The sequence below is a fragment of the Microplitis demolitor genome, chromosome 1 (genome assembly GCF_026212275.2).
Source record: "Microplitis demolitor isolate Queensland-Clemson2020A chromosome 1, iyMicDemo2.1a, whole genome shotgun sequence".
NCBI lineage: Eukaryota > Metazoa > Arthropoda > Insecta > Hymenoptera > Braconidae > Microplitis > Microplitis demolitor.
The window spans coordinates 22,267,982-22,286,303 of NC_068545.1; the positions used below are offsets into that span (position 1 = coordinate 22,267,982).

Sequence of the window (18,322 nt, forward strand, 5' to 3'; positions counted from 1 at the left end):
AACAAAAATATAATAATTAATCATGATTAATGAGTCATGTGTAAATATAATCAAATGGAATTAAATAGCTGATGTATAAATGATGTGAGCCTGGGTCTCGGCAATATAAAGGAATGATAATAATGGCGCTCGTGTCATTGCTCCAATGGACACCCTGGAAGTAACAAGTCTTGTGGTTTGCACTTAATAAATAAAGGCAAACCAGTGCCATAAAATAAACAATAATTAAATACTTAAGTTTAAAATAAATAATTAAAACAACATAAATTAATTATCATCAGCAAATAATAATCATAATATATATAATAAATGGAGTTTTTAAAATAACAAAAAGAAACAAAAGACAAAAAACCCTAAACAATTGTTGATAATTAATTGTTCAATAAGCAGAAGGCACGTATCCATTTTTAAATTTCTGCCTTGATACCAAGTCGCCTTATTAGCTGATTACTTAATTGATTATTTATTTATTTATTGTTGATTTTGTTTTTTCTTTTTTAGTTTCGAGTTTTTAATTTAAAGTGGGTGTTGAGTGTTTAATTAAAAGTGTAACACATTGGATACCAAAGACAATGGATTACGTGTTGATAAAAGACATACGACCCGGACAGAAAAATATAAATGTGGTATTTATTGTTCTTGAGGTTGGACACCCTACAATAACTAAAGAAAACCGCGAAGTTCGAACATTTAAAGTTGCCGATTCAACCGCGTGTATGAATGTCTCGATTTGGGACGAACCCGGACAATTACTGGTACCTGGTGATATTGTCAGACTTACAAAAGGATACGCGTCTGTTTGGAGACAATGTTTGACTTTGTACTCGGGTAAAAATGGTGATATACAAAAAATAGGTGAATTTTGTATGGTTATTAATGAACAATTAAATATGAGCGAACCTAATCCAGCATTAGCACAGCAGCTTGTTAATCAAGGTGGTTCTGGACCACCTGGTAATATTAATAATACTATTACTAACAATGGAAATGCTAATAATATTGCTGGTACACCAAGACAATCACCAATTGTAAGCTTGTTTCATTTATTTTATTAATTTTAATTATTATAATTTATTTATTCCATTTACCATTTGTTTTAGGCTATTCAAAGTAACTCAACTACACCAAATACACCAGCAACAGCAAGTAGTTCTGCTAAAAGTGGTAATGGTGGTGGTGGTACTGGTGCTGCTGGAGGTGGTACCAGTTCGACAGGATTACCTGGAGGTTCTGCAAGATTCACAGCTAATGAAAGCACTCCAAAGACAACTACTAACCCATCGACTGGGAAAACCAGCACACGAGGCCGAGGTAATTACAGGAATGGAGGCCGCAGTGATCGCAGATAACATCACGAATCCCCAATAAATTCGACTGTAAAAAATTGTGTCTAAATTAAATGAGACTTTTATAAACTTTCTCATTTAAATGTAAAATATTGTGTTCTCAACACTCATGTACAGTACGCGAATTATATTTCATTTATTACTTTTTTTTGCTATTTTCACTTAAATTATTAAATGTAAACAGGTGTTTTTATGCTTATATTTAATTTAATCCCATACTTTTCGAAATAATTTTTTTTTCTTTGAGTGAAAAATTGTCTCCTTGAAATAATTGTCAGTATAAATTTTAATTGATGGTTATCAATAAGAGTATTTTATTTAAACAGCCACACACGCAGTAAAAAGAATTCGTCAAAATCTACATATATCGTTTGTGAGAAAAAAAAGGATTTATACTTATTTATGTTATTTTAACGTACGTTAGTGTAGAAAAAGTAAAAATTTTCCAATAATTATTCTGCGATGGTCAACAATATTTTTAACATATATTAGGTGTTAATTTAAGAGTAACATTTAAAAAGTGTTACTTTTAAATAAAATAACATTTTTGTGTGTTAAAAAATCAATCAATTAAAGCTGGTCAAGCAAGAGAATAATTAACATTCGTTTTTTTTTACACTATGACGAATCCTTTTTTTACTGCGCAGGGACAAATGATTTTTTATATAATTTAATTAACTGATGAGCCTTAAAATCAAATTTAATTTTAGTATTAAAAACTCATTAGTTTGATAAGAGTTCAGTATCACGACTGGTCAACTCATTATATATAAATTCTCTTATTTTAAAGATATTACTTTCGGGTAGATTTTAAAATACTTGTACTTTTTCGAAATGATGTATCCTTTGATAATTTTTACTAGTATTTTAATTTTATAGATGTTTATTAATAATATAAAGAAACGTATCAAATATTTTTTTTTACAAGTTTTTAAGTTATAAAATACTAATATGTATCAAGTAACATGCTGATCTATTTTACCTCACATGTTTTATGTCTGCATCAAATGAAGATTATTTCTTATGGATACTAGTGACAGATTAAGCAAAGCTTTATCTCGAGTCATCAACTCATCAGTAAAGCTTTTGAACATATTTTACTTTTAACTGTATCTAGGTATACATATACTAGAAATATAAAACTGTGTAAGTATTTTTTACTTCGCCGTCCTTAGTAATAGTTGAAAAAATTATTTAAATATTTTTAATACTCCATTTTATAACTTACAAAATGTGACCAGTCGCGATTCTAAATTATCTTATTTTTTTTTTCAAATTATTACATTTTCTCAGTAAAAAATTACAATTTTAATTTAATTGTTTCTCATAATAAAGTTTATCAAATTATTATTATCCTCGAAAGTAATCAGAAATTTTTTTTAGGACTTGTTCTTGAATAAAAATTCTAAATATACAATAAAGAGAAGAACATAATGTTTAATAAAGAAACAGACCCAATTATTGATACGGTAAAAAGTAGCGTAGAAATTGAAACCTTAATGAATTTTTAAAAATAGTCAAACGTCCTGACATGCAATAAGTTATTGATCAATAAAACCATAGATGTATAAAGAATGTGATAATTGCATTAAAAAAACAAGTATTTTTTATTTGAATTACAGAAATCAATAAAAGTATTAAATTTTCTCATCATGTTTTAAGGATAAAGAAAAACTTATAAGATAAATAATAATCTTAATATTTTATAAATATGTTAGAAGGAAATTTAAAATGTCCAAAACCGGTGTTTCTACTCTATGTTAGAAATTATAAGATACAAATATCATTTGTGGCCACTGTTCTATTTTTGGACAATTAATACTTTATTTTAATTAATGAAAAAGTATAAAATAAAATTTTTACTGTAACAGTGTGATAAAAGTATCTGCATACACACTTTAAAAATTAATTATTTCACTGCGCATTTTACTAATTATTTTATTTTAAGTTTGAAGTTTTAACTGATCTATAGCATATTCAAGTAACACACTTGGTTTTGAGGCTGTTTTTTGACCCATTGATGACATCGAAATGTTGACAAAGTGATTAGAAATTTATATCACCAAAAAATATCTGCTTAAAGAACTTGACAGAAGCGATGACAAAAAGTAAATTACAATTAATGGTCAAATAAGTCATCTAAATAATTTTTTAATTGAAATGACTTTTTTAGGACGGAAAAAAAAAACCAAAATTCCTATGACTCCTAACACCGACTGAACGTCTTATTTATATAAAAAAAACTTTTATTTAAGAGAAAAAAAAATTGTCTTGTCCTTTTAAAAGACATCTTTATGACAATTAAAGTTGTCTCTGTGCTACTTGGAATAGTTCAAAGCAAAAAAACTGCGACATATATGTATGGATAAATAAATTCGTTCAGAGCAGCAAGTCAAACTTGCCGATATTATTTGTTATATTTAATATAAATAATAAATAAAATTTTTAAACGCAATTTCCATGCTTCTACTATTTCAATAAATAGCTTCTACTGTTAATAAATATAAATTATTTTGTATGATTACTTAAATTTACCAATTATTGATATGACGTTTGTTCTTCATTGGTGTCGAAATTTCGTCCTGTTTTCAAGGACGTCACGAAATCGGTACTTCGTTTTTTTTTTTAATTCTTTATATTATAAATTTTTTAAAAAAATATTTATATGAATAAAATATAATTCATTAAAAAAAAGTATCAATAATTGGTACCCTGTCAATAATTGAGTCTTTGAACTTATTATCATTGGATATTTCCATGATTATTTAAATAAAAGTCCTAATTGATTTATAAAAAAATTCTAGACAAATTTTCTATGAATTGTAAGAAACTCTTTATTGTATATAAATTTATATCATTTAATAACTAGACCTACAATTGTTTATATTATTGATTATTTCCAGCCATATCAATAGATTGAATAATTATTTTGAGAAAAATATATTTCAAAATTGCTATAAATTTATCAGTAAATATTCTGATAAAAAATAATTGTTTAAAATATGTAAAAATAAAAATATTCAATAAAATGAAGAATTATAAATTTATATTGACCATAGGATAACAATTAAAGTAATGAATCTTAAATTTATGATTAAGATTTATGCTAACAATTATTTTAAAAAGCAAACCAACCATTCAATTTTTTTTTTTTCATCCAATTAAAAATGTGATGATGATTTTTCGTACATGAAACTTAAAAAATGAAATAAAAGCGCTTAGTAGTTTATAATTGAATAAATGAAGTAATTAATAATAATAATAATGAACGATGATTGAAGATTTAAATTCTAAGAATGTACAATATTGTAAGTCTATTTGTTTTATAGATAAACATATCGACTGTATACATTAATATATATATATATATATATATATATATATATATATATATATATATATATATATATATATATATATTACTTAAATTATTAAGACAAAATTTATTAAATTAGATTTTAAAATGTCTTGTAATAATTTTTTGTTAATAAATCATTTTTGAAATGAAAATTTAATTTTTTTATTAATTTGTGTTCCTTAAATCTTATTTCAAATTTTTTTTGAAAAATAAATAATTAAAAATTGTACATCATAATAAAATGATGTCAGAATATGTTAGAAAAAATTTTTAAATATTAAAAAAAAAACACGTAAGTGTTTGAACAAACCTTGGCGGAGAAATAATATGCAGAAGGATATCCTAATACACTTGGAGATTTAATTTAAATTGCTCCAAGTGTATTGCAGCTAAAAAACATCACTTAACTGCTATTTCCCACCAGACGATGCCAGATGATTTTGCTCGGGAACTAGGAAGATATCAGCATCAGCAATTCGCAACACTTTACACTAGCACTGAACACTTAACTGCACTATAGACACTTTGCACAATTTAAATAAACAAAAGATAAATTTTACAGTCACTGCACAATTTTACACGACTTAACTGCAATACTGGGTTTCAATTTAAACGTAAAGGATTTCGACTACTACTGCCATTATCGATGATACTGACTGCCGCTATTGGACCGTCAATTGACACAAAGCGATCGACTTATCGACTTTACGATTCATTCTTCCACCCCCACTTTAGCAAAAATTTGAACGTTGAATACAGCAACGCGCAGTAGCGCCAACTTGGCGCGAAATTTCAAAATTGAAATTTAATAATTTCATGGAAATTTATATGTATCAATAATTATATTAATTAGACTATAAAATATACTCGAGAATTTTTATTTCCATCAATAATTTATTAATTGTTCTCATTATTTACGCGGTAAATTTGAATATTCGAAAAATAAATGATTAAAAATTGAAGAATAATTAAAAATTGTACATCATAATAAAATGATGTCAGAATATGTTAGAAAAAATTTTTAAATATTAAAAAAAAAACACTTGAGTGTTTGAACAAACCTTGGCGGAGAAATAATATGCAGAAGGGTGTCCTAATACACCTGGAGATTTGAGTTAAATTGCTCCAAGTGTATTGCAGCTAAAAAACGTCACTTAACTGCTATTTCTCCACCAGACGATGCCAGATGATTTTGCTCAGGAACTTGGAAGTTATCAGCATCAGCATTCAGCAACACTTTACACTATCATTGAACATTTAACACTTTTCACTAGCACTGATCACTAAACACTTAACTACATACACAATTAATATTAATAAAAAATAAATTTTACTATCACAGCACAATTTTACACGACGCCACTGTTATACTGTGTTTCAATTCAAACGTAAAGAACAAAGAAGGATCTGGACTACTACTGCCGTTGTCGATGATACTGACTGACGCTATTGGACCGCCAGTTGATACGAAGCAATCGTTTTTGCGATTCGTCGACCACCCCCACTTTAGTAAAAATTTGAATGTCGATTACAGCAACACGCAGTAGTACCATCTTGACGCGAAATTTCAAAATTGAAATTAAAGCATTTTTTTAAAAATTCTGTCAACAATTATATTAATTAGACTATAAAGTATACTCGAAAATTCTTTCAAAATATGTTCGCATTACGGAATGCCCGCTTATATTTAATTCACTCATTTCAGAATTTTTTAAATTACTAATTGTCAGTTACATTCACACTCATAATCCTGAAGTTAGCAGCCCATAACAATTCGAATTATTTTTTCAATAATTTAATTAAAAAAACTAAAAATATGCACATTTAGAAAATTAAAAAAACTCTAGGTGCAATTTTTTTGTAAATTTATCGTTTTTAAAAAAATTCAAAAATTATTAGACGGCTAGTTTCCGTATCATCAAAAAATTTACTTATTTACAAAATACTGACCGGAAAAACTTTCAAATAAAATTCATTTAAATAATTTTCAAAAATTTTTTTGTGTATATTTTTTATGAATTTTTCAGAAAATTAACTTGAAAACTAAAAACACAAAAATTGACAGCTGTCAGTGACATTCGTTATCATGGTGATATGTTATGTGATATAAATATAATTTACAATAATGATTATTTATTAATTAATGATTTATGAGTTCTAATAAACACATAAAACGTGGCGCTGATCTAAAAAAAAAATTTATCACGAGTGTAACAGCTGTTGGTATTTAATAAGAAACTCTAAAGAGAGACAACAATTATGACGAAGAGTATGTAGTAATATTATTGTATATTTATATATATTTAACATTCCCAATAAATGTTATTTTTTAATTATTACTTTTCATAAAATCTCCATTTTTTAATGACTTAAATGTATAAAAATAAATCAAAATAATTATTATCCCAAAGGTTATGTTTTCAAATAGCTATTATCAGTACCGTATGTTTATAATTGAAAGGTAAATAAATATATAATAAATTATTTACACTTTTAATAAAATAAGTTAATTATTTATTTAATTAATTAATCATTTAAATTTTATTATAGGGGAAAGTAAATAATAAATGGAGTGTACGTGGATTTTATAAAAAAAAATAAAAACAACAAGTGTGATGTTTAATTCATAATTTAAACATAAAAAAATAATTAATTTTTAATTGTAAATAATAATTAAAAGAAAGTTAATATGCCAATATCGGATGTCAAATATGAAGCCGCAAGAGATGAGCCAGAACCACTGGATTGTTATCTGCAGCATGCACAGGAGTATCAAACGACATCAAAAGTACCGAAAACCTTTTGGAATATATTTGGAAGATCTTTGATGTTGATCGGTACATATTTTTTATTATCTGTAGGACTAACATATTTCCAACAATGGTTTCTCAAAGACCATGTAAGTACATAAATAAAATAATATTCAAGTTAGCCGACGTCTAATAAATTTTGAATTTTTTTTTAGAAGCGATAAATTACAAAAAAAATATTTCAGAAAATTGCACCTATAGTTTTTTCAATTTTCTACATGTACATATTTTTTTTTTTTAATAAATTGTTGAAAAAAAAATTTGAATGTTAATCGTCTGCTAGCTTCAGGATCATAAAAAAAATTACAATAAATTCAATAATCTAAAAAATATTTCATCAACGACTTAATAATAAATTAAATACTTTGATTGCAGGGTTTTCATTATCCATTAAGTGTAGTAATGTGTCATTTACTAGTCAAATTATTTCTAGCAGCATTCATAAGGAATGTTAAGTCATATAAACGAGGACAACAACAAGCACGCTTATCGTGGCAAAGTATCTTATCAGCGTTAGCACCACCGGGAATAGCTAGTGGACTTGATGTTGGCTTTTCCAACTGGGGACTTTCAATTATTACCTTATCTTTGTAAATAATTATTACTTATTTCTTTTAGTCTATAATTATACCTCATTTTATTTTATTTTATTTTTCAGGTACACGATGACTAAGTCCACAAGTATAATATTTATTCTTGGATTCTCGTTAGTTTTTAATCTAGAAAAAAAGGTCAGCTAATTGCCAGAGAAAAAATACTATAATATGGCCATATATGCTGAAGTATTGTCAGATATGATCATATATATTAACCCTGAGTGTGTACACTATATTTTTCAAAGTTTCTAGATTTTCAAAATCTGAAAAAAAATTCTGGATCACTTTTTGAAATATCTAATATAGGGCCAAGAAGTTGCCAAAGTCAGCGGTTTAAAATTTCTGTTAACAAAAGCAGAATTTTTAAAAAAATTGACTTCCTCCAAAGACTCAGTATATACACGCAGGGTTAATATATTCATAGATGATTATATCTTAGTATATATTATTATCAGTTAATTACTGAGATATGAAATTTTTACAGTCATGGTCATTAGTCGGAGTAGTTATAATGATATCTGGTGGTTTATTAATGTTTACATACAAATCAACGCAGTTTGTTGTCACTGGGTTTGTGTTATGTCTACTGGCATCCTTTGCCAGTGGTCTACGATGGACAATGGCGCAATTGATAATGCAAAAATCAAAACTGGGTATCAATAGTCCTGTTGATATGATGTATTATATGCAGCCATGGATGTTAATTGCTATATTTCCCATAGCTCTCTGGTTTGAAGGTAAAATTTGAATTGACTAATTTAATTACACACCATTTCTCAAGCTATTAATTTTATAAAATAAAATTATAAATGTTTATCGAAAATTATTCAGGTGAGAAAATGTTCAATAACGTTCAGAAAATTGATTGGAGTCAACCACAGCAAGTATGGTGGACAACGACTGCTGTATTTATTGGTGCCATTTTAGCTTTTAATATGGAAATAATGGAATTTATGGTAGTTACATATACTTCTAGTCTTACTTTAGCTATTTTGGGTATATTGAAGGTAAATATTTATGAAAATATACAAATAGTTTAAATTAAAGTAAATATTTATCAGTAAAGAAAATATTTATTGCAACAGGAAATATGCATACTGGTGATAGCCTTTGAATGGAAAGGTGACCAAATAAGCCGTCTCAATTTCTTCGGATTGTTACTGTGCCTTGGAGGTATTGTGTTACATGTTACGCAAAAAATTTTGTCTAACAAAAAGGAGATACAAGAAAATCTTGAGTTGCACTCAAATTCAATGACAACTGTTGGGTCTGTTGATGAGGACATGGATACAAACATTCCACTGTTGACTGAGAGATCAACGTCGCTTACGAATCTATTGAACTCGAATTTTAGTACAGACGAGGACGATGATAAAGATAAAGACGATAGTTCAGAAGTACTTTTTAACATTTTGCAACGCCGTGAGCAGTAAAATTTTCTTACCATTCCCTATTTATTTAAATAAAAAAAAATATACTTTTATTTTATACAGATTCCATTTTTTAAATTTTATAGACAATTAAATATATTTTTTTTTAATTATTGTTCTCCAAATGATTCTGTATAATTTTACCCGAGAACAGAATAATCACGACAAATTAACCGGAATAAAAATAACTGAGTGATAAAATAATTGTAGATATAAAAGTTGTAAAAATTAAATTTTTATAATTTCATGTAGTGTTACTTATAATTGATAACTAATTTATACGTGCGATTATTTTATCACTAGATTATTTTTTTTTTTTTAGACAACTATTCATGACCCTATTTATTTTATACTAAATTTGACTATAAACAAAATTTTTAATGTTTTTACTTAAAAATTAAATTATCAAAATTTACAAACTGATAGATATAGAAAAAAAAACAATTATAGTAAAATTTTACGCGAATAATATTTTTGTTTTGTATTCTACAGATTGGAAAACTATCATACTGCTCAATAATTTGATTGATAATTGTAGGGTTAAATTGAATAATTATAGTTATTTTGTAAATTAAAATTATCCATGAACGCACAAAGAATTTTTACAACTTTGTACAAATCAGAATCAAGTACAGTGTAATATAATTCGATATTTAATACTAAGACTTAAATACGTAATTTTTAATTGTAATGGATAAAAAAATATTTCAGTTATTTTTATTATTACTATTGTTAATTTTTTTTTTTATTAAATAATGTTTCATCTTTTTTTATTTTATCTAGAGTATTTGAATAAATATAAATTGCTTTTTTGTAAAATAATACAAGTAATTGCAAATTGATTTATCTGTATGTGCAATTGAGTTCAGAGCATACAAAATTATTTATAAATAATATTAAATTACATAGAATTTTTTAAAAAATAAATTAACTTATTTATAAATTAATTTATTGTGATGTTAATAGATTTAATTAACTTAGTAATTACATAAGTTTCAAAAATAATTTACGTAATTAGAGTCCGAAGATTGAAGAAAATTATGGCTTTTAAATTGAAAAAGACAAAAAAAAACTGCACTAATTTAAAATGACATCGACAGTTTTTACATATAAATTATTATGTTAAAATTTCAAGCATACGCCACCGGACTCTTTAAATTAATTAAAAATAATAATTATAGTATCATACGTCAGATTTAAATAATTTACGTCATAAGTCTTAAAAAAACCATTTTTGTATCAACAAATATAAAGAAAAATACATTCCAATTTGCACTTGAAATATTTTGGCACTAAGCAACAGCATTAAGATTAAATTAATTTTTTTTCTTCATAACTGCAATCGCTTAAATTATGAAAATATTGTCAGCACTTGGATAAAACTGTATTGCTACTGTGATACATCAAGAATAATTTTATATAATAAAAGAAAAATCAATAGCCTTATTGTGATTCCTGATATTGAATTGAATGATAATTAATAAATAAATAATTAATAAAAAATCTCTGGAAAGCATATTATTAAATTACCATCTAGATTGCTCCTAATAAATCATTTAATAAAAATAAATTATAGTCTAGCTTGTCTTGTTTGATTAGTTCTTTTAGATTTGGCTTCGATTCTATCCTCCAGTTTGTGAATCAATTCATCTAATTCATCCTATTTAATATAAATAAACATTTATTATTAAATATTAATTACTTATATTGATGATTATTAATTAACAGGGTGGCGATTGGCCCAGAAAATTAGCAAATGTCAAAAAATTTTCCTGTACTCGGGGAATAGTCAGGGAATTTTGTAACATCATTTAAATCGCCACTCTCATTAATACTTTAATAATAATAATTATTAATTAATTATAATTAAACTTACCTCACTATACGTATATTTAAGTGTACAACTTTTAAGTACTTGTTTTTTACGTCCTATCAATTGTAATCCATGAGGAAGGCAATAAGTACTGTCGTCTTGTGAATTATTAACTAATGAAACAAATAGATTAGCGCGACAGTTTTCACACTCATATTCGTCTTCATCTTCTGAAAATTTTTGCCCTTTTTTACGTTTACCGCTACCGGGTAATGGTAATTTTTCTTTATTGATTAGTCCGTAATACTCTAATTGCTGACGATAATTTAATTCTCTCTCTCGTATTTTTGTAACAACCGGTAATATCTACATAAAAAATAAATAAAAACAATTAGCTTCTTCTTTCATCAAGGCCATTCTCAGGCAATGCCCCCCACTTTTTAAAAATTTCTATGACTTTCATCTGTCATAAGCGTGTCAAAATTTTATTAATTAATTAAAAAAAATTAAAACATTCATTGAAAAAATGACAATTTCGCAGAGATAGATTTTTAAAAAATTTACTTAGTTGACATCAATTAGGAGTTAAACGAGATTTACAAAATAAAAGTTCATATCAATTTTATAATCCTGATTTTAAAATTTTTTTAACTTCTAATTGATAACAACTGTAAGTAATTTTTTTAAAAACTACGTTGTCTTTTTTTCAATTAAGGTTTTAACTTTTTTTAATTAATTAGTAAAATTTTAATAAAATTATGACAGTTGTCATTGCATATTTTTACAAAGTAGAGGGGGAAGACATTGTCTGAGAATGCTCTGAATACATAAAATAAAATAAAAGATAAATTTTTACCTGCTTTAAAACATCTACATGAGATCTAGTATCATTAATAATACTAAAGAGTAATCGTTCAAATGAAAACATTGATGGTTCACAGCTATCCTGAAGATCCTGTCAACAAACAAATAAAATAAAATAAATAAATTAGTTGAATAAATTTTTAAATCAAATTAATTACCTTGAATATTTGTTCAGCATGTTCGAGCCACGTAGTTTGTGCAAAGTAAACACTCTCCGAAACAACATACCCTGTACAAATACTCGAAGTAAATGCTTTGGGAAAAACAATAATAAATTGTCCAGGTTCTTGGACAGTTTGACATAAGGGAACACCATTGTTGACAAGCATTTCAGGCGGTACCATAGCAGTGTCAGAAGGCAGCCAAATTGTTTTATTTTTACAAAACCTCGGTACCATTTTCGACAAAGCTTCTCGGAAATTATCACTGTGCTCATCGGGAATACCGTACCATATTTTTTTAGCACCAGTGTGCAGATATTCAATCCACGGTAATCCGTGAGGGTCACGGTACCAGCAGCAGGCACTGAAAAGCATCCCGACGTGGAGTGTGGGCACAGTGACGCCCATCAGTGGGCCCAGAGCTCTTAGAACAGAGCCATTATTATTTGTCAAGACTTTAAGATTCCATGGATGACGTGCGAATGGGCTGTTTTTAGCAACGGAAAACCCGAAACCGCGGCCACTTGAATCGATGCTGGCAGCATGAACACAGACATGACGTTTGCGTTCAGAAACATGTTTCCAAAACGCGCTTTCAACTTCACTTGCAGAAGCACCTTCAGCTTCATTAGTCGTGCTCTGGTTATCGGAGAACCACATGCGCTGGGTGTTGCGTGCTATCCTGTAGAAAGCATTCAGTGGCATATTTCTACCCTTGACAATGCACTCCTCGATTTCATCGGAACTGTCATCGTCTTCATCATCGTCATTGTCACTTGACAGCGTGCTGTTGAGTCTCTGAAGTGCTTTGCTCTCGTGTTTTCTCCACTCAGCTTCCACTTCATCAAATAATTTTTCCCGTTCGTCTGTAGATAACGTGTCATACGGCAATAAATATTTACAATAAATATCATCTAGCTTGGTAACCCGATCTTGCGCAGATTTAGGAATCTTCATGCCATCGGCAACCTTCTGCCACTTTTTTTTTTCTATGACTTCTTTCAGGCCACCTAGACTCTGTACTGTTTGATACAGATGAGGCAAATCAACTTCCATACCACCAATCCACGGCGGCTGATTCAAAGTAATACTCTGAGTAGCTAAATACTTTTTAATCGCCATCATTTCCTTTACATTTGGACCCCACCGATGGAGCATGCGGTGAATGTACTGATTGTAAGCAGTGAATCTCATGTCGTCTGATACTTTACACTCGGGCTTGAAGTTAGAAGGCGGTACTACCCGACAGATTCCATATTTTTCAGCGATAGGTCTTATTTTGTCGATGTACTCAAGCGGATCTTGAAAATCTTTCTCTGAAGGATAGAACGTCGGCGCGTCAACCAAGCGCGCTTCACCTTTAATTTCCATACTAGGAAACGCGTTCTCAATATTTTTAATCATCTCAGCATTTTTTTTCGCCTTAGCCGAAAGTTTTCTAGCAACTTTAGGAGCATCTGCTGAGCTTTTGCGCTCGCGAGATACCTTTGGAGACTTGGTAATTTTTTCAGCTACACCAGTCTGCTTCGCAACACTTTCCGTTTGCGACCCCGGAATCCTAGGTTTTACTGGACCTAAATTAGATGTAGATGTAGATGTAGATGATGTAGAAGTAGACGGTACCGTATCACTGGTACTAGTTGGAGGTGTCCGAGTAGTAGGCTGCACAGTGCCAACAGGTGGACATCTTGCAACAGCCATCGGTGGTTTTGTTACCAATTGAGCTCGTAACAGCACACGTTGATTAGGACCCGTCGGTCCCTCAGTGCCTAATTTAACAGCTACGCCCTGTATCAGCGGCTGTCCCTGTACTAAATTAGGACCGCTCCTTGATACCGTTTGCAAAGGAATGTAAAATACGTGAGCATCAGTTTCGTCCTCATTCTCGTTTGTATTTTCCGTCTGTGTTGATATTTCCGTGCTACGCTGCTGGCTCTCTTCAGTCGCCACCTGATTCTGCAAATTCTGGGACTGGTCATCAAAGTTTACCTGCACGGCTATTGAAGCACTGCAATTTACATTATTCCATACACTAGGAATCTTTCCAAGCGGTACAACTTGCACATTAGACATGTTACGAAATGTATCAGGTATTTGAAAACTACTCGGCTGTTTAGTTTTATCAGCAGAGCTGGTAATTGACTTAACTTCAGTGCCAACATCCTCAATACTCGTACCAACGCTTTTTGATTTACTCATACATTTATCATCCTTGTCCGTTAACTTTCCAGGAGTTCGTGTATTGCCATCCTCACTCTCTGTCCTCGACACATCCATGTCCGACGAACCAGAAGCACCAGATTTACTGTCACGCTGTTTTCTCCTGAAAGGCGTATTAATTGGAGCTTCAGTATCGCTCTCAAAAGCATAAACGCTGCTTTCATTTTCCGGAGAGAAGGCATTGATACTAGGAATAGCAATCTTACGTTCTTTAACTTTTGGTAAAAATGTTTTACGTTGAACAATAAGCTTTTTATCGGGTGATTTTTTCTCCGGAGATCCTTCCACTGAAGTACTAGCACCGTCAGCCCGGGAACTTACATCACTGTCTTCACAAACGGTCTCTTTATTCGGAGTACAGACACCAGTCTTAGCAATTCTTCCCTTAATAATCTCCTTGATATCAGCGTTTATTTTATTTCTGTTTGTCGTGAGCACCGGATTTGCTGAATTCGACAATTTCGCAATGGCTGCAGCAGCTCCTACGACAGTTCCGGCGTTGACCAAGGTCGCAGCCTTAACCGCATTACTCAAACGTTCTTTAGTAAGCGTCTTCTCAGCCATTTTAGCAATCGCAACATTAACCGGTCTCACAAGATGCTGGATACGCGTTGGTATTGACAAATGATTCATATCATTTTTACTTTTACCCGCAACTTCGAATGTAAAGTTCGTAACAGTCTCCATCTCAGCTTTACTTTCTTCTTTGGCCATTGAACTTTCATTCAACCACTTTTCAATTTGCTCTGTCGACATATTAACACGTTCTTTTCGTCCCAACGAAGAAGTTGTCAATGGAATATCAATAATAGCCGCAGCAGCAGCAGTAGTAGTAGCAGTAGTTTGAGTATTTACATTTGTTACACGATTAAATTTTTTATCAGACTCTGAAATGCTGGCTTGAGATGACAACGATCCCACAACAGGTACATGACTCGATAAAGATTCTTTTTGCTCAGACTTCACCTCCCCGCCGTTAACCGACGCAGGAACTTCAGCTTTGCCAACTTTATCCCTCAACTCCAAAGTATTCGGAGTAGTTTTCAAAGCATTTAATTTTTTATTAACTTCTTCAGAAGGGGTCAAATTAACACTCACTTGACTATTGCAAGGATTAGCTACCTTAGTTATTGGCTTCGTGATAAATCCACGAAAAGATTCTTCGTCATCAGATCCTTTGATGTCTTTCTCAACCTTTTCCTTCTCAATATCTTTCTTTACTTCTTTTTCTAACTTTTCAACCTTCTCATCATCTTTTTTCTTCTTGACTTTACTTACGCCACTAAATTCTTCGTCCGGTACTTTATCCTCTTTGTTTTTCTTTTCATTAACTTTCTTTTCCTTCTCCTTCTCCTTCTCTTTCTCCTTTTCTTTATCTTTATCTTTATCTTTTTCTTTTTCCTTTTCCTTCTCTTTGACTTTTTCAACCGGAGAAGTAACCGTCTCTCGTTTGCGTCTAATCCAAGTCTTGGCTTTGACTTTACCGACAACGGCAGGCGGTGAATTGACAATCTTCTGAGGTGAATTGCGTGATGACGATCTGAGACTACGAGCAACTACTGGCTTAGCTGAAGGAATGCTGCTACGTCTAGTCATACGTCTGGCTCGCGTACTTTCTTCCGAGCTAACAGACTCTTCTTCGCTCTCCGAAGACTCTTGAGCCTTAGCAATTTTTTTGTTCTTCACTACTGCAGTAGCCTTCTCTTTACCTTTATTTCCAGCAACATTTGATTTTCTACTCAGTACTTTTTTTTTATCTTTATTTTTGTCTTTGTCTTTATTCTTTTCTTTAATCAGTTTCTTAACTTTAACTTTAGCTTCCGTTTCAACAAGACGCCTAGTGTTGGGTAACTCTGGATAACTATCAACAGACAAATTATCATCATTATCTAAATCAGGACTAACTAATTTTCTACTCAATATTTCCATATAAACAGCAGCAGCTTCTTTAGTTTTTCTAGAAGGCCTTTGTGACGACAACTGAGTGACTGGAGCCGCCGGTGATGTCACTTCAGTACACGACCGAGTGACTCTTCTCGACTCCGGTTTATTCGTTGTTGCATTTTTCTTTATGCTCTTAATCGTACGTTTTATCTGCTGAGTTAATTTAATATCTGATTTATTGTCCTCTGAAGAAGATTCTGAGCTCGAAGACTCGCTGCTCTGTTCTTTCAACACCGCTCGTTTCTTCGCCGTTCCCTTTGACGGTGAAATTATTTTAGCTTTCCCAAAAGCTTTAAACGGCTTTTCCAACGTCGTGTTACTTCGTAGGCAGTGTCTTTTAGGTTCAACTCTCGGCAAAAATTTACGTGGTGCTAATTTGTGAACGGTCTTTAACATAGGTCTGCCTGCAGAGAACCGTGTGCTTATAACACAAGTCTTTTTCAACTTATTTTCAATCCTCTGTTTGGCTAGACGTTGCTCTTGGTACTTTTTCTTCAGGGCTTGAATCGTCGACGTTGCTGATTTGAATTTATTTACAGGCTTTTGAATTTCTGTTGTAACTTTTTTCCGCACTGGATCACCAACTTTTCCTGTTGCTCCTGCTTTAGTTACTGTAGTTTGATTTGTTACTGCTTTTGATCCTACTCCAGATGTACTTGGTGTCGGAGTAAATGTTGATGAATTACTTGTACTACTTAACTTTTTTGATGTAGTTTTTGATTCTGCTTTATCTTTCTTTAACCCAACATTAAAAAAATCTAAACTCGGTGGTAATATCGACGTTCCTATGATAGAAAATATGTAATTAGAATTATTAACAACTTATCAATTAATAAATAAACTAATTAAAGTACCTCTAAAACAAAGAAACGTTAAAAAATCTTCAGTATTAGGACGTTTATGTGTTATCAACTCAGTAACCTTAGCAGGTTTAGGTTTTTCTTTTTCTTTAACTAAAGTTTGAGGAGATGTAAACACTGTCGCTGATCCTTGAGCGAATTTTCTCTGAGCATGAACTTTAGCTCTGAAAATTAACCATCGATAATTAGTTAGAATAATCAATAAAATACCATCAATATTAATATAAAATATAAAAATTATTTATACCTTTTAGGAGACTCCGAAAGTGGATCCATAAGATCAACCAGGTCACCGACTTTCCTTTTTCTCTTATCATTTCTACCCAACACCATTTTCGTATCTCAAAAATTTTATTTTAAAATAAATAAATCCAACCCCAATTTCCCGAAATTTTATTTAAATTTACAATTACGTCCACGTTATCAACACATTTTTTAAGATATTTAATAACTGCACTTTGCACCAGTATTAAAAAAAATCAAGACACATTACCTATATATACATACATATGTATATATGTGAACTACAATATTCTATTATTCTTTCTTTTAAACATTTTCATAAATTTTACATACCAAAAAAAATATTTACACCTTTAAATAATTTAAAACATCTGCTTATCACAAGTGCTATTAATTATTAATAAATACTATATATAATAATTTCTATGTATATATATATACATTTATATGGTACTTATTCCTATCCTGCTTTTTTCGATCACTTACTCTACATATAAATGCAGTATACACATGTGTGTATAAAATATATCGTACAAAAATCGATTTCTCAGAAGGTTCATTCACGCTATATGCGTTTACAACAATACAATACACACGCATATATGATATATATGTATGAACATAAAATATATAACTAAATCTAACCAATACAAGTAATCAATTGTTACTGCAACGCT

The 18,322-nt window shown here is 30.0% G+C and overlaps 3 protein-coding genes across 4 annotated transcripts; 2 read left to right on the top strand and 1 right to left on the bottom strand.

Moving 5' to 3' along the window:
- The first annotated feature begins 120 nt into the window (after nt 1-120).
- On the top strand, nt 121-1,539 carry LOC103580146 (SOSS complex subunit B homolog). The gene is made up of 3 exons (XM_014440750.2): nt 121-393; nt 502-1,028; nt 1,101-1,539. The coding sequence occupies exons 2-3, from the start codon at nt 573-575 to the stop codon at nt 1,347-1,349; spliced, it is 705 nt and encodes a 234-aa protein (XP_014296236.1). The 5' UTR covers nt 121-393; nt 502-572; the 3' UTR covers nt 1,350-1,539.
- A 5,329-nt stretch (nt 1,540-6,868) lies between these two features.
- On the top strand, nt 6,869-9,598 carry LOC103580145 (solute carrier family 35 member C2). Of its 2 annotated transcripts, XM_053737492.1 has the most exons (8): nt 6,869-6,973; nt 7,116-7,165; nt 7,255-7,603; nt 7,890-8,104; nt 8,173-8,245; nt 8,595-8,847; nt 8,942-9,117; nt 9,196-9,598. In XM_053737492.1, exons 3-8 carry the CDS (start codon nt 7,394-7,396, stop codon nt 9,541-9,543), a joined length of 1,275 nt encoding a protein of 424 aa, XP_053593467.1. In that variant the 5' UTR covers nt 6,869-6,973; nt 7,116-7,165; nt 7,255-7,393; the 3' UTR covers nt 9,544-9,598. The 2 variants fall into 2 exon arrangements, with proteins under 2 accessions (XP_053593467.1, XP_008560028.1); XM_008561806.3 differs by having other exon boundaries at nt 6,872-7,165.
- A 1,172-nt stretch (nt 9,599-10,770) lies between these two features.
- On the bottom strand, nt 10,771-18,213 carry LOC103580144 (protein Jumonji). The gene is made up of 6 exons (XM_053737489.1): nt 17,650-18,213; nt 17,397-17,566; nt 12,376-17,327; nt 12,210-12,308; nt 11,417-11,719; nt 10,771-11,200 (listed from the first exon to the last, which is right to left on the bottom strand). Exons 1-6 carry the CDS (start codon nt 17,733-17,735, stop codon nt 11,111-11,113), a joined length of 5,700 nt encoding a protein of 1,899 aa, XP_053593464.1. The 5' UTR covers nt 17,736-18,213; the 3' UTR covers nt 10,771-11,110.
- Nucleotides 18,214-18,322: the final 109 nt, after the last annotated feature.

Coding starts and splice junctions, on each gene's coding strand:
- LOC103580146 (XM_014440750.2), top strand. CDS start 573: ATGGATTACGTGTTGATAAAAGACATACGACCCGGACAGAAAAATATA. Junction 1,029..1,100: donor CACCAAGACAATCACCAATT/GTAAGCTTGTTT, acceptor CATTTGTTTTAG/GCTATTCAAAGTAACTCAAC.
- LOC103580145 (XM_053737492.1), top strand. CDS start 7,394: ATGCCAATATCGGATGTCAAATATGAAGCCGCAAGAGATGAGCCAGAA. Junction 8,848..8,941: donor CATAGCTCTCTGGTTTGAAG/GTAAAATTTGAA, acceptor AAAATTATTCAG/GTGAGAAAATGTTCAATAAC. Junction 9,118..9,195: donor CTATTTTGGGTATATTGAAG/GTAAATATTTAT, acceptor TTATTGCAACAG/GAAATATGCATACTGGTGAT.
- LOC103580144 (XM_053737489.1), bottom strand. CDS start 17,735: ATGGTGTTGGGTAGAAATGATAAGAGAAAAAGGAAAGTCGGTGACCTG. Junction 11,720..12,209: donor ATGTAGATGTTTTAAAGCAG/GTAAAAATTTAT, acceptor TTTTTTATGTAG/ATATTACCGGTTGTTACAAA. Junction 11,201..11,416: donor TTAAATATACGTATAGTGAG/GTAAGTTTAATT, acceptor TATATTAAATAG/GATGAATTAGATGAATTGAT.